At 43.6% G+C, this 13681-nt stretch overlaps 1 protein-coding gene across 1 annotated transcript in view; it reads left to right on the top strand.

Annotated features, from left to right (window-relative positions):
- T265_07374 (hypothetical protein) overlaps positions 1 to 10782 on the top strand; it is a gene marked incomplete at both ends in the record, with an annotated part of 48661 nt that extends 37879 nt beyond the window's left edge. The window contains one exon of the mRNA XM_009172878.1: positions 10519 to 10782. Within this exon, the coding sequence (XP_009171142.1) occupies positions 10519 to 10782 (264 nt within the window). The remainder of the gene's footprint in view (positions 1 to 10518) is intronic.
- Between the last annotated feature and the right edge of the window lie 2899 nt (positions 10783 to 13681).

The raw sequence follows: 13681 nt of genomic DNA, 5'->3' as shown, positions 1-13681 counted from the left end.
GGCGCTGAATAGAGTTAGTTGATGTCGTACGGAATCCTCGAGAACGTGTTCCTTTGCTCGCGTTTCAAGCCTCCTGTCAGTTCTACCGATATACTTATCAGCGCAACTTTAGATGACTGACCAGTGCAATGAATTGTAGACGGGGGCGGCAAAGAGGGTATAGGATTTCGCGCGCAACCATGATGCGCTTTAGGTCCGGTGCAGGGATCCGTTCAAACAGATCGGAAGCATGATTATCAGTGTAAATTTTCTTTTCCACAACTTTAGTGGCACTTTCGGTTTATCACTCGGAGCCAGATGCGATGAAGCGGCCAGTGTAGTTATTTAATCGCACTACAGCTTATGGCAATTTAATTTCCTCTACAAGTGAATTCGATATGCAAGTCCATCTACCTCTATGGAATAAGAACAGAACTAAAGCATGTTTGTACCGTAACTCGTGAAATATGGTTATTGTCTAGTCCGTGTTGATTTACAAACGAGCGGGAAGAAAGGATAAGATAACACGTACAGGGAGGATGGAATGGAGCATCTGAGCTTAACGAGACTAGGTCATGTTAAAGCCATCTCTTCCTGAACCCAAAAGTCTGGTTGTAGTTATCTTATGCCCGCCCCTCTGCTCAGAGACGAACACTAGGGGTTTTATGGAGGCTAACGATTGGAACTGCATGCAGCGTTTCAGTACAGGTGGGATTCCCTAGGCGCGTCGTGCCTTCGAGCCCGAAGGAACCATGTTGAACAGCACTGGAGTTTGGATGCAGTCTATACTATCTATAACAAACAAATCACAACCCGTGCTAGGCAAGTGTCTCATGGACATAATCAGCCGAGTCGGCAACAGTCCTGCCGGTCGCAGTGAATGAGTCTTTTTTATAGTCGATATACTGACCATGCATAAAACGGCAAGTAGGTTCTTTTGACATACAATCACTTCTTGCGCCTTTTACACCGAAAGAGACCACGGACCTGATGTGTAGTCACCTAAACCTTAGCTCAATTATGTAGGCACTCAAAAAGGATAAACAGTTAGTGATAAATGGCCAGATGAAAAAAAAATTGAATGGGATTGCAATGAGCAGTTCTGTGGTCCTCGTTTTTGGCCATACTTTTGTGTCAAACACAATCACTCCTTGCCAACGAACTCTTACAAAACTACTGACTCTTTGAGTGATCACTTAGTAATCCACCGAGGTTTGGCCAATCCTAGAGACCTTATTTTACCGTGCACCGAGAATAGCATATTTTATTTCCCAGGCATCAGCTATAAGCACTTTGATGGTTGTCCTTTTCGACCGAACTTAACAAGCAGGTTTACGGTGAATTCACATAAAAATACCATTTAACAACTACCTTTGTACAGATGGCATTTGGATGACGTCTTACTTGTGACAGCTGGCCTGAATGCTAGGACTGTATCTTTGCCATCCATTAAAAAGCCAATGTCAGGTTTACCAACCATCCGTGCAGATACACGGATGAATGTATTGATGGAACTGATGAAAGGCTGTAAACGTGAGCAGAACAGCATCTACCTAGATGACTTTGTAGGGCGCAAAGTAACGGGCAGAAATTAATTCACGAGCCTCAGACATCTGATCAAGAAAATATATACAGCTGAACTTTGCCCTTTTTCACGCAAGAAACAGTTGAGTACGTTGACTGGAGTACCTTGAAGAAATACTGATCAGTCTGTACCGTGTACCCAGAACGACCTGAAGGTTACGCTGAGGCTGTCATGGGCTTATTTGTAGTTTCACACAATTAAGAATTAGCTTCATAGTTTGCTCCATTTTATTCCGTGTTCCGGCAACCAGAGTGCACGACGCATCCCGGAACAGTGTTATCTCCATTGCTTTATTCACACTGAACAGCAATCGCACAATGCCTCTAGATGGAATAATTGAATTTTATTATTATTGTCTGCGCTGTCCCATCATAATAAGGAGAAGATATCAAACGATAAAGGGAAGCATTTAGCTCTTCGGTTTGTTTGTCTTTGATAAAAGACTGCTTTACAGTACAGGCATTCCAAATCTACTCTCTTATCTAATGCTACAAAAGTCACGTTGGCATTGAATACCCACATAAGAAGGCAGACGGAACCTGATAACATCTTGGATGTACGGTCTGCGCAAGATATGCATTAAGTAGTTAAATGCAAGTCTATCTATGAGCAAATGTCTGATGAGCTAAATGCAATGCAAACTAATCCAGAGATTATTGCTCAACGAAAGTGCACGTTTTTGTAGGAAACCATGTTATATGAACAGAAAGCTAAACTGTCATTGGTTACTTTCACCAGTGTTAGGTAACGATAACAAAATTTATGAACCAGCGTCTGGTTGGCTGGCATTTTTTGTCAAGTCAGCTGCTGAATGTAAAGTTGTACCTCAACAAGCCAATATTGTGCCGTACTTTATTAGACATATTTGTAAACCAAGCCTCAGTGGGTTTCCCGTGTGAAGATTTCTTCAAAATATGGTGCAAAATCAACCTGATTACTTGTGAATGTGCTTCTATGCCATTCGGAGTCATTAATATGGTTGGGTATGCACACCAAACTCCGTTCAAATAAAATTTATGTCAAAACAAAACTCACAGATCCTAAAACTAAGCGAAATCAATCAAAAACAATTTCCCTGCCGGTCACTTAACGGAACAGTCCTGACAAGCGGGTCAATCGATGAACACATTCTGTGCAGCCGTTCGAGACACCCAGCAACCCAATCACTGGTCGGTTTTGAATACGTTCGCCTGTTCAGACGTGATAATTCACACGTCTAGTGAGCGTCAACAGAGTAGCGTTTACACGCTCGCTTCGCATGTCAGAGTTCCGAAGTGCTAATCCAGGTACGACACGGAATGTGCACTGCTGCTGGGCTCCAGTAGGGGAGAAATCCGAGTCCGAGAGTGCTTCCTTCGGTGTGAACCACATAAAATTGCAATGCATGGACAAGATAATTTTCCACATCAGTGGTCTAGGAAGGCCTTATGATCCCAGTACCGCACTCTTAGTTATTTATCCATTGGATAAGACGGTGACCGATTTTAACTACTATTACTATTGAGAAAGTCATGCTTCTTGCAAAGATACCTACCGACTGGAGAGTTGCCTATGTGAATATGGGGCTATTTAGATATGTACACTGAGCGGAGACTGTAAAGCAAACCGCCACAAACTACGGCAAACTGAAATACATTCACGTTATTTTCCCCTGGCCTATGTCATCAACTAATCAACGAGATACTCCACATAAATGGTGTCTACCAAGGTCTGAAAGGACAGTCAAGATATTCTTGATGGCCCTCATACGGGACCATTAAACTTCTACCCTCTAACCACCGACGAGCACGTTGTTGAGTGTTTTCAGGTCTTATTCTCAGTGTTCGGACAGGGAGTATGATATAAATAAGGGCACTAACCAAAGATTTTAGCCGCTTGTCCATCGTCACTGAATGATTACGACTTTGATACCGCTGGTCCACTTACAGCTTTGAAACGCATTTGCCTTCAGAGTGAATGAAATGATAATTAGCACCCGCATTCATTATAACTATTCACTGAGAAAAACATAGTCTAAGTTAGGAAATTAGATGTAATTCCCACACCCACACGTTGGGAATCTGGTTACCTTTTTATCCTAAACATGTGGGAACAGAAAGAATCAGACTTTTGCCAAAGGCAATCAAGAACGAAAGAACAAAATGAAACCGATGAAAAATAGGAAACTCGGCTGTCTGGACTGCCTAAAATTAGCAAGTGGTGATTTCGAATCTGCCGGAGAGAGAGACAAACCAGTCACCCTTCCTTAGGGAAGTAATTTGAAATGTCGTCGCCCGTGGCGCCATCCAGCATTGGTCTGCAAGACACAAACTGCACATTAGAGGATTTTCGGCGTTGTCGCACGAATTTACCACACCAATGATCAGCTGAGAAAACGCATTCACCGCTGAAAAGAGAATTTTACGCGGGTTTCAGGTCCAAACAAAAATGAAGATTGTCCACATGAGAGGAGACTTTCTCGGGATCTTCGGTGGCAACAACCTGTAAGTGATTATCGGATTCCCGATCAGATTTTCCTAACCCCTTTACGTACTGTAGCAATATCTGAGTAGTCCTCAACTTGTTCTCTAGCGAATTTAATCACTGGACTCGAGTTCACTCATCAGTAGTGCATATCATCGACTATATTGGGTTTCGTGGCATCTGACGTGCAAGTCAAGCACGTTACCATTGTTCCACCAACTGAGTGATAACGCCTGAACATGTTGGTAATAATCGTTCAGTCGACAGAAATAGAGCGATTATTAAAACAAAGTAGCAAATCAAACTTGTCGAACATCTATGCAAAAGACTCGGTCGCCTTCGATGTGTGACACTGAATTTACCACCCTGAACGAGGTTGTCAAAGTATCCGGTGTTACCGACGGGTATCTTTATTTAATCGCTTTACATGACAAGAGATTTTGAGATTCGAATAGACTAACCAGACAAACCACTGCGCTAATTGGTGCAAGTATGTTCTGTGCTTATTCGAATTCACTGTCACACATTTACGTAAGCTCAAGGGTGCATTGTCAAAAACTGGAGTTCTGTCAGTGCGCGCCCCAATGATGTGTGCTCAATTCACGATAAAATGTGCGCACACTAATTACCATACTCTGAGAACGGATTAGCAGCCACCTGCATAACAATTAATCAACTCACCCCACCTGTCGACTATAATCAACATAGACATGTTTCAACAACCAGAGTTTTCTTCAAGATTTGCACAGGATGTCTGTCAATGATAATGGCGATAATACCAACGATACTAACAGCAGTATTGTTTGTGTCAAGTGGATCTGTGAATGGTAAATTAAATCAGGAGAAGAGGGACCTGATGTTATATCACAACATGCCAGCCCCAAGGAGGTAGGTCGAGCACTGTAAGACCCTAACTCTTCGTGTTGCTAATTCATGAATGTTGGGAAGAGATTATGGATGATATGCTCCTTAGTTCCCTCGTGAAGATGTCAGTCCAGTTCTTATTTCGGTAGTTTACATCTCTGCTCCTAAAAATTGAGCACCAAGGACCACAACGACTCATACATGTTTACATAGCAGGCGAAAGGTAATATTCAGTTAAGGATGATCAATCAGGTTCGATGAGAAATCCTTCCGGATTGTTGGTGTTCAGTGAGAAAGTCGCATGCAATGTCCGATTTATCAACCAAGTGAATGAAGATCACGTAAATGGCCGTACCTAGTGTTGGATACCACATACCCGTACCATGCCTGGCTAAGAAGTGCCCCGGCAAATAGCTGAAACTTTGGAAGCAGGATTCGAGGTGAAATTTATATTAGTAGCCCTACGGTGGAGGAATCCAATATCCCCCACAAACAAAGAAGCTGACCTACCCAACACACACGAAGCCTGGTATGAGAAAAAGAATTGATGCGCTTTTTTACGTTCGATTCCAACTGCTCGTTGCTTGGCAGAAAAGGCAGTCATAATGTTGCTTTTGTTCTCCCTCTGTTGTCTTTGACCAAACATTACCCCGAAATCTTCGTCCACAAAATCTACTACAACCTACATGACGCCCGGATAACTCAGAGGTGGTCAGTGCTGCTCAGTAATTCAAACTCTCTTTTTACAACATCACTCCTGCGCATCCAACTGTCATTCAAGTGAGTATCACTACAAGTCGGACTGACTAAGCAGTCATAATGCTGTCTGACTGTCTCATTGATGGGATCTCATCTGATGATGCCATCGGCGAAATAGACCACCCAAAGTCTGGAGGGAATGCTTAGCGTACCAGTGTGAAGTTTCACATCCGGTTAAGTTCGAAAATATCCACAGCGAGTGGCGAACGCATTTAGGTGGAAGAACACTGTAGATTGAAGGTCCCGATATTTATACACTTCGACGACTCTGTTTCATCCAAACTGAGATTGTGTCGCGTCAGTAATGCCCGGGCGGCCTTAATGACTTACGTATGCTTCATAGGTACTATTCGTCATCATAAGGAGAGCTTATTTTTAGCATTCTATTCCTTTCCACCGGTATCTGTCTTAGGTAGGAGGTCCATTAAATAGACAGTCATAATAATTGTTCATGTGTTACGATCAACAAGCCGTTGAACGCAGAAAGCTGGGGATATTGGACGATATCTACGTCTAGAAAACAGTACCTGATTGAATATTCTTGGTATGAATCAATACTTCCGTACCTTACCCAACAGCACTACATTTCCTCATCGAATCAACCTTAAAGTATGCATTTCAGAACCCTTGGAAGTTGACGATAGGTTCCGAAGGGCCGAATGAACAATATTGTAATTAAGTCTTAGACACCCGACGACCCAAAGGCTGTTTTTCTTACATTTGTGTTTTTATCCATACTACAAGTTACTACGGGTCGCTTCCACCGTCGTGAATTATGCAAAGATGTCAATTGCGTGACTGTCTGTGCGGATCAATGTCTGACTGACAAATAAACCTAACATGAGTGGTCAGCCGCAAGGGACAGTCCATAGATCTCTAAGAGACAGCACTCCAGCACTTAAATTTCGAGATATAGAAAATGGAAAACCCAACGTACTGGCTCCACAGGAAACTGCGCAGGCCTTGCGTTGGCGCTTTCGATGGACGGGAAATATATGACAAACCATTGCATGGTAGCACGACTTTTCTGTGAAACTGTCGACCAGTTTATTTGTTTTATCGGTTTCAATGTTAGCCAATTTATTTGGATGAGTATCGACTTCTCTGGGATAATGAGTGCAAGTCAACTATCACATAATCCTTTGTATAAAAGTAACTCTGGATTTCTGCTCTCGAGACCCTAAACCGATTACACAGTGCCTCAATGATCGTTTACGATTGCTACATGTATCTTCAACACCACGTAGATGGGTTTGCTCTTTAACGATTACTGCCTGTGCCAACTCGTCAATCGGTCAATCAATGCAGTCTCCATGGTTCAATAGATTCACTAACGTGAATTCAATCCAGGTAGAGGAAGTGGTAATTCAGAGCAGCCAAGTTTTTTCCCAAAGGGGAGTGGATTAGCCTATCTTTCACCAGACGACAGTTGTCATAGTGGTGCGAGAGTCGTCAAGGAAGAACCACTGCAGTTTGAGCGGACTACCTTTGTCACGAGTTCAACCCCGAATTTCAACTGGGTAATGAGTTTGAACGATTGTAATGAGTTCACACTATCATTGACTGAATCACGCACCACCCACCGCATCGTATACTAGGTTGCATACATAAAAGACAGGCAGCAAAATTTTCTAGTGTTGTCATCTAACCAGGGGAGTGGCTGAAGAGTAATAGGCACACTATTGCAACCAAAAAGTGACTGAATATGGCCGACTGACTGTCTACTGTCTGTATGCTGAATTAAGCAGGGCTTTGCAAGCATTAATCGTGCACTATGACAACGGAAGAACCACTCAGAAAGCATAATGAGAGTCACGTCTGAGTGGCGAGAGCGCCACAGCTTGTCGTTAACCGTAAACAGTGTGAGCGAAACTCGGGAGTGCGTAACGTGAACGAGACACTGCCTTGGCACACACAAAAATCAATCTAATGTAACGTCCTCCTATTTATGGTGAAGTCTTTCTAAGGAATCGGATGTCTGATGTATGGAGGAAAACGATAGACTCTTTTGAGAAGCTGTGCAGGCTGTCACAAAACACCTGATTATAAAATATTTTGATTCAATGCATTGTGCAGAGCAAAACCCTGCGGATATCTGCAAAATATAGTTGGTTACTGTGCGTAACACTGATCTATCACAAATACCCCGCACACTCCGTTACGATTACTTCGCTGATGGATGATGGAAGTGATGACCATCTGTTCGAAATTGACTGGTCTACTTAGCCTAGTTGTGTGGCGACAAATATCGCCGAAAGCAATGGCCAAGTACAAATAACGTAGAAGTTAGCGTGATCTATTCGTATGCTAAGCAGAGTGGACACAAATGCTCTTTCGAGTTCACAGGAGAATGGTTGCGAGAGATAAAGGAAAAAAGCAAACGCAACCGTCTAACAGATCATACAAACACGAAACTAATTGAGTTCATGGAAAAGAAGTCTGTACTAATTAATTACCCCAAAAATGGTTAAAAAACGCAGTCCACTGTCAAACACGGGCCAAAAGAGGGCAACCAATCTCGTCGCTGAAAATAAGCATAAGGACTGCATAGAGCGATGGGACCATGACGACTGAGACACTGACATGTTCGCCAGCCCCAAACAAGAGTAATGGGCCCTCCAGTCAGGAGCTCGTATCTTGATTGCCGAGCCACCCGGGTCCTTAAAAATCATCACTGTTGGCCTTGGCGTGCTACATAAAAACGATTCCGTGTTCGTATCATCAAAGTCTGGAGAGTCATTCTGTGGTCCCGACACCAAGTCCAGGAAGCACCAAACTCGAGTTCCGCTCCCACTGGAGCTATCCTACCGGAACATGAGGGTTTCAAGGGACCTTGGTGATACCTGGAAGATAAGTCCTAATTGGCGGGTTAGGTAAACGACAGGATCAGGAGCAAACTAATCGTATTTGCCTGTTCAGACATGATAATTTACTTGCATCTGGCGTGTGCTGCTGTTTGAGAAAACGTGTGTAACTAAATAACAAGCAGTCCTTGAGCTTGGTTACCAACTGATTGCGACAGTAGAAAGAAATGATGAATTACGAAGGCAAACACGGTCCATGAAATGGAAGACCAACCATTTTCGGGATGGCAATCCAAAACAGTCAACCACTATGGCATCAAACCTTTCCGGCTTGGGGGAGGAAGGGTGAATAAAAATATTGATGTGAGTTAGTGCGTCGTTTTCCTTGCTTAAAAGTGGAGAAAAGTCCGCAACCGATAATCCAACTGCCGTTCAATCACACATAAAGGTTAAACGACAGAAACCGGGAATTCCGGGACTACGTCCACTTGTGTATACATATGAATGAACCTATATCAAACTTCGGACCCACTCAATAACAAACGAACACGCAGATCTAACACCACTGTCTACGATTCACTTTTGTACATGCTAGCAAAGTTTTTTCAGTGTTTGCCGATTATATACATTCATGTTTTAAGAAGATATGCCCTACCAAAAAGGGCCCTTTCACAGGGAAATGGAAATGGGTAGTCGAAAAGAGTTGCGCTATGGATAGAGCTGACGGTTTGTTAATGACAATTTCGAATGGACAGCATGATGCTGCGTATGCGAGCGAATTAATCATTTGACTGACGATCATATTCCGCTTTCAAATGCCACACCTGAGTTCTAGCACTCCGGGGATACGGATTCCTACTCCGGCGAAAAAACCATGGAATAATTATAGAAAATCAAACATCAAACAGTTCAGCTCTGGCATCATTTTGGTGCCTACCTGCCATATCAACGGAAGGGGGCACGAGGGCTGGGGTACTGCCAAATTGTCCAAGCCTAGGCAGGGGATGTCGAGGTGTTAAGGTTGGGTTCGAACCACGCACCTTTCCGTCCGTAGGTTGGCGCCTTAAACAATGAGCTATCTCGCGCTCTACTTGTACAGCATTGTCTTCAAAAGGATCTCTCAAAGGAAAACATCCCAATATGGGATTTCGAAGGTATGTAGTCTTCTCAATACAATCCCTACATCGAAAAGAAGATACTACGATTACAAATATCTGACCTCCCCCCGAAGAATATTTTAAAAATTTATTTCATAACCATCAGAAACAACATCAGTGTTGACGATGATGCTTTACTGCCTTACAACCATACGGTCCGTCTGATTATATCTTAAGCCTTATAGTGAAAAAAGGGGAAGGAGAGTGGTTGAGGAAGAGGATCTAGTGCTGGGCTACGTGAAGCACTTCGACATGTCTACACCTCCAAGTGCCCAGTCAGACAAACTGGAAGGAAACTGATAGAACGAACCCCACTAACATTGATCAGTGGCCATTTCTTGCAACATCTCCAACCAAGCACAGACAGGACCAAGGGGAACCACATCCGGGGAGGCGTGCAACATCAACAAAACCCAAACTCCTCGTAATTTCCCTCACATCCCTCTGTCCAACTCGCGGTTTGCGCCATTCTGAAGGAGGCACGGAGAACAACACTCATCTCGGTGTTTCGGTATGCGTACCACATGACCAAGCCACCACAATTGATGGTGCTTTCTGCGATTAGAATATGTGTCGCACAACAAAATACCCGTTTTTAATCATCTCGTTGCTAATCGGCTGACGCCATCCATAACCAGCAACGTTTCTGAGGCGGTGGTCAAAAACCTGAACACCCTTCACATTTGTCAGCAAAGACCACGTCTCGCACTTATAGAACAACATGGCCCCTACTGTAGCTTCGTACACGTGACCCTCAAATTCTAGTGATAAGCCTTTTTGATGCCACAAGCGGCGCAAATTAGCAAACATGATTCGAGCATTTGAGACCCTTGTTGTGACTTCATCAGACGTTTCCGTCAGAGTTAATAGAAATATCCAGGTATGCAAAATTCTCCACAACCTCCAGAGATTCTCGCTGAATAGCAAGATGAACGTTCAGAGGCTGCACGTTCTGAAGCGTGACTTTGCACTTTGGCCAAGCGCACGCCGGTATGATGGTGGTCCGTCTGTTCAACATGGCTTGTCCTTCGCCTTGGTCTTCAAAGATGAGGACGATGTTGTCTGCGTAATCCAGATCGACAAGGTTGTCACCCACAACAATTCAAACACCGGGGTTTTGAGGAACTTCAAGCAGTCGCCTCATTTCATCAACGACGAAGTTGAAGAATAACGGAGAGAGTGGACATCATTGTTGGACACCACCCTTTACAGGGAAGCATTCGGACAACTCACCACACTCTCGCACGTTCAGAAGTATGTGAATATAGGGGTCAGATTATTTTCATGAGATTCTGAGGAAGGATTTACTTGGTAAAATATCATTGCAAGGAGTTCGTATCTTACGCGCAACTGGTAGACAAGCCCGCCGCGCCACTGGGTTCCCTTTGACTGGACTGGACCATTCTTCGGAATGATTCATTTGGAATACCAAATGAAAGCAATACGGCTGAAGGGAGAAATGAAGCCACGCACAATAAGTCGATATTGACCAAGTCCCCAGTACTCAAGACTGTGTTCGCTTGGTTGTTGGTTCACTAGACTAAACAAATAAAAGCATCAACTACCTTGGTACAGTGTGTCGCAGACTGACAAACTACGACAAAACAGACCACCATCAGTTTTGTAATTACTAGTGCCAATCAGTCTCACTTAAGTACTCCGAAACAGGCACGAAACCAGAGACAGTCACTGTGCTAAGTTAAACAAAGTTGCCACATGGAATTGTTAGAGAGTACCTGAAAAATACTGTTTATTGCCGCACATTCGATGAGGCGAAGGGGGTTATTAATTAGCATGTGTAATCAACTAGAAAGTTCCCTTCATTGCATCGGTGAGTTGTGTGCCCATACGGCCTCAGCATATTGATTGGTTAACATTGTTTACTTAGACAGCTGGCTTTACAGGACATGCTAACGAGGGACAACTTAGGGACAGATTATGGGGTGATTTGCGAGTATTGCATATTGAGTGATCAATGCCATTGGTTCGGGACCGTTTCGCCCGTCAGGACATACAAAAATGGAGCGAATATTTTTACAAATTTTTACAGGAAAAAATTATTGTCGGCTTTAGGCTGCTACCATTATACTGTTGTATGTCGTTTTAGAGAGGACCTTCAAAGAAGAGAACAAACTTGGTTCACTATGCTAAAGATATATGACAGATTTCGTCATTTTTTTCAAGCACAAGTCTAAAGTAAAACTGACTCCTTAGTTATCCGAAAAAACATTTACCAGGAATTACTGGTTCCCTCATCCAGCAGTAACCCAATTTCATTGGCCTAGTTCGCACTGTTCTATTCACAACAAATTACTAAAAATAACTGAGTGCGAGTGGTCATACACAATATTCCTGGTCGTTACGATTCAGGTCAAACCTATGGAATAATTCCCTCCGTTCTCAAAACCTAGCCCTCTATTCCCAAGAGTTTGATGTCAACTATGAGTAGCCAAATCGAGGGGAAGTGATGCGGTTTACGGTACCATCAAATTAAAAGTACGGGAGTAGCCTCGACTAAAAAAAAACTCAGCACAGTTGGACGCGCCGTTCATATGCTTATTGCATAGTACACATTTGTCTCAGCACAGTCGAGCATCCCCATGCTGAGCTTAGACAAACCAACAGTGCAACTCAGCATAACATCCGCTGATTGGTCTGTCAGTTTGGCGACCCCGGTTAGGACGTCAAACTCGGTCACTGAATCCTAATATGCGGGCACAGCGTTCGAATCAACTACCCCGAGTATTGAGAAAAGAAAAAAATAACCGAAATCTTTTCGCTATCTCCTTCTCATCTGCGGGTTGAATATGACTGATGGTCACGTAGGATGGAGCATACTCACTTGATAGATTAAACGGATCGATCCGTCCGTAGTTGCGGTGTTTGGGCAGCCACTACACTCTACTCCACTTTAATCATAGCAGAAGCGATGAGCCCAGACCTGAGTGACCATAAATTGTGTTACAGTGAATCAGTTTGGAAAGTGCTCATATCGAGTCATTTTGTTTACAGCAGCAGAACAACGATCATAAGCACTGAGTTGCACCAATCCAGATTTTTATGCAGAAAAAAATAGCTACGTGAAAATCAAGGTGTCTCGTCGGTTGGCTCTTTGGCCTCAAATTTGAACACTTACCAAACTGATTCACTGTAACACAATTTATGGTCACTCAGGTCTGGGCTCATCGCTTCTGCTATGATTAAAGTGGAGTAGAGTGTAGTGGCTGCCCAAACACCGCAACTACGGACGGATCGATCCGTTTAATCTATCAAGTGAGTATGCTCCATCCTACGTGACCATCAGTCATATTCAACCCGCAGATGAGAAGGAGATAGCGAAAAGATTTCGGTTATTTTTTTCTTTTCTCAATACTCGGGGTAGTTGATTCGAACGCTGTGCCCGCATATTAGGATTCAGTGACCGAGTTTGACGTCCTAACCGGGGTCGCCAAACTGACAGACCAATCAGCGGATGTTATGCTGAGTTGCACTGTTGGTTTGTCTAAGCTCAGCACGGGGATGCTCGACTGTGCTGAGACAAATGTGTACTATACAATAAACATATGAACGGCGCGCCAAACCCTTCGTACGTGTGAGTTAACTGGTTGCGTTGTCTGTCCTGATTGTCACCGATTGGCTCATATGCTGGGGAGGTGCTCGCCCTAGTTCGTTTTGGGTGAGAAATTCGTCATCCCTGAATCATTCAAAAGAACCCGGGGAAAAATCTAAGGAGTATAATACAATTGGTCTAACTGTTTCCGAAAAGTGATACGTTGTGGCCTCAAAGTGAGTCGTCAAATTGGAACAAGGAGTAGAAATAGAGATTTTGCATTCCGATTACAGGGAGCTTGGCGGTGGTGGGACAGAAGCTGATCGGTCAGTAACCAGATGATGCCAAAGCAAGCCGAAGACCGACTTCAAAAGCAACCTTTCACATCACTGCTCCGTTTGTTCCTCATGCGACTTAGAAAACCACTTTGGGCAAAATAATACTGGCCAATGGGATGGACAGATATCAGCTTTATGAATATCACATTCATAAAGTTGACCGTTTTGCTCGCCCTGCATCA

This window comes from Opisthorchis viverrini (assembly GCF_000715545.1).
Source record: "Opisthorchis viverrini unplaced genomic scaffold opera_v5_167, whole genome shotgun sequence".
Classification (NCBI taxonomy): domain Eukaryota; kingdom Metazoa; phylum Platyhelminthes; class Trematoda; order Opisthorchiida; family Opisthorchiidae; genus Opisthorchis; species Opisthorchis viverrini.
Note: the sequence above shows the minus strand (reverse complement) of the source record. Positions and strands in the feature narration are given on the sequence as shown.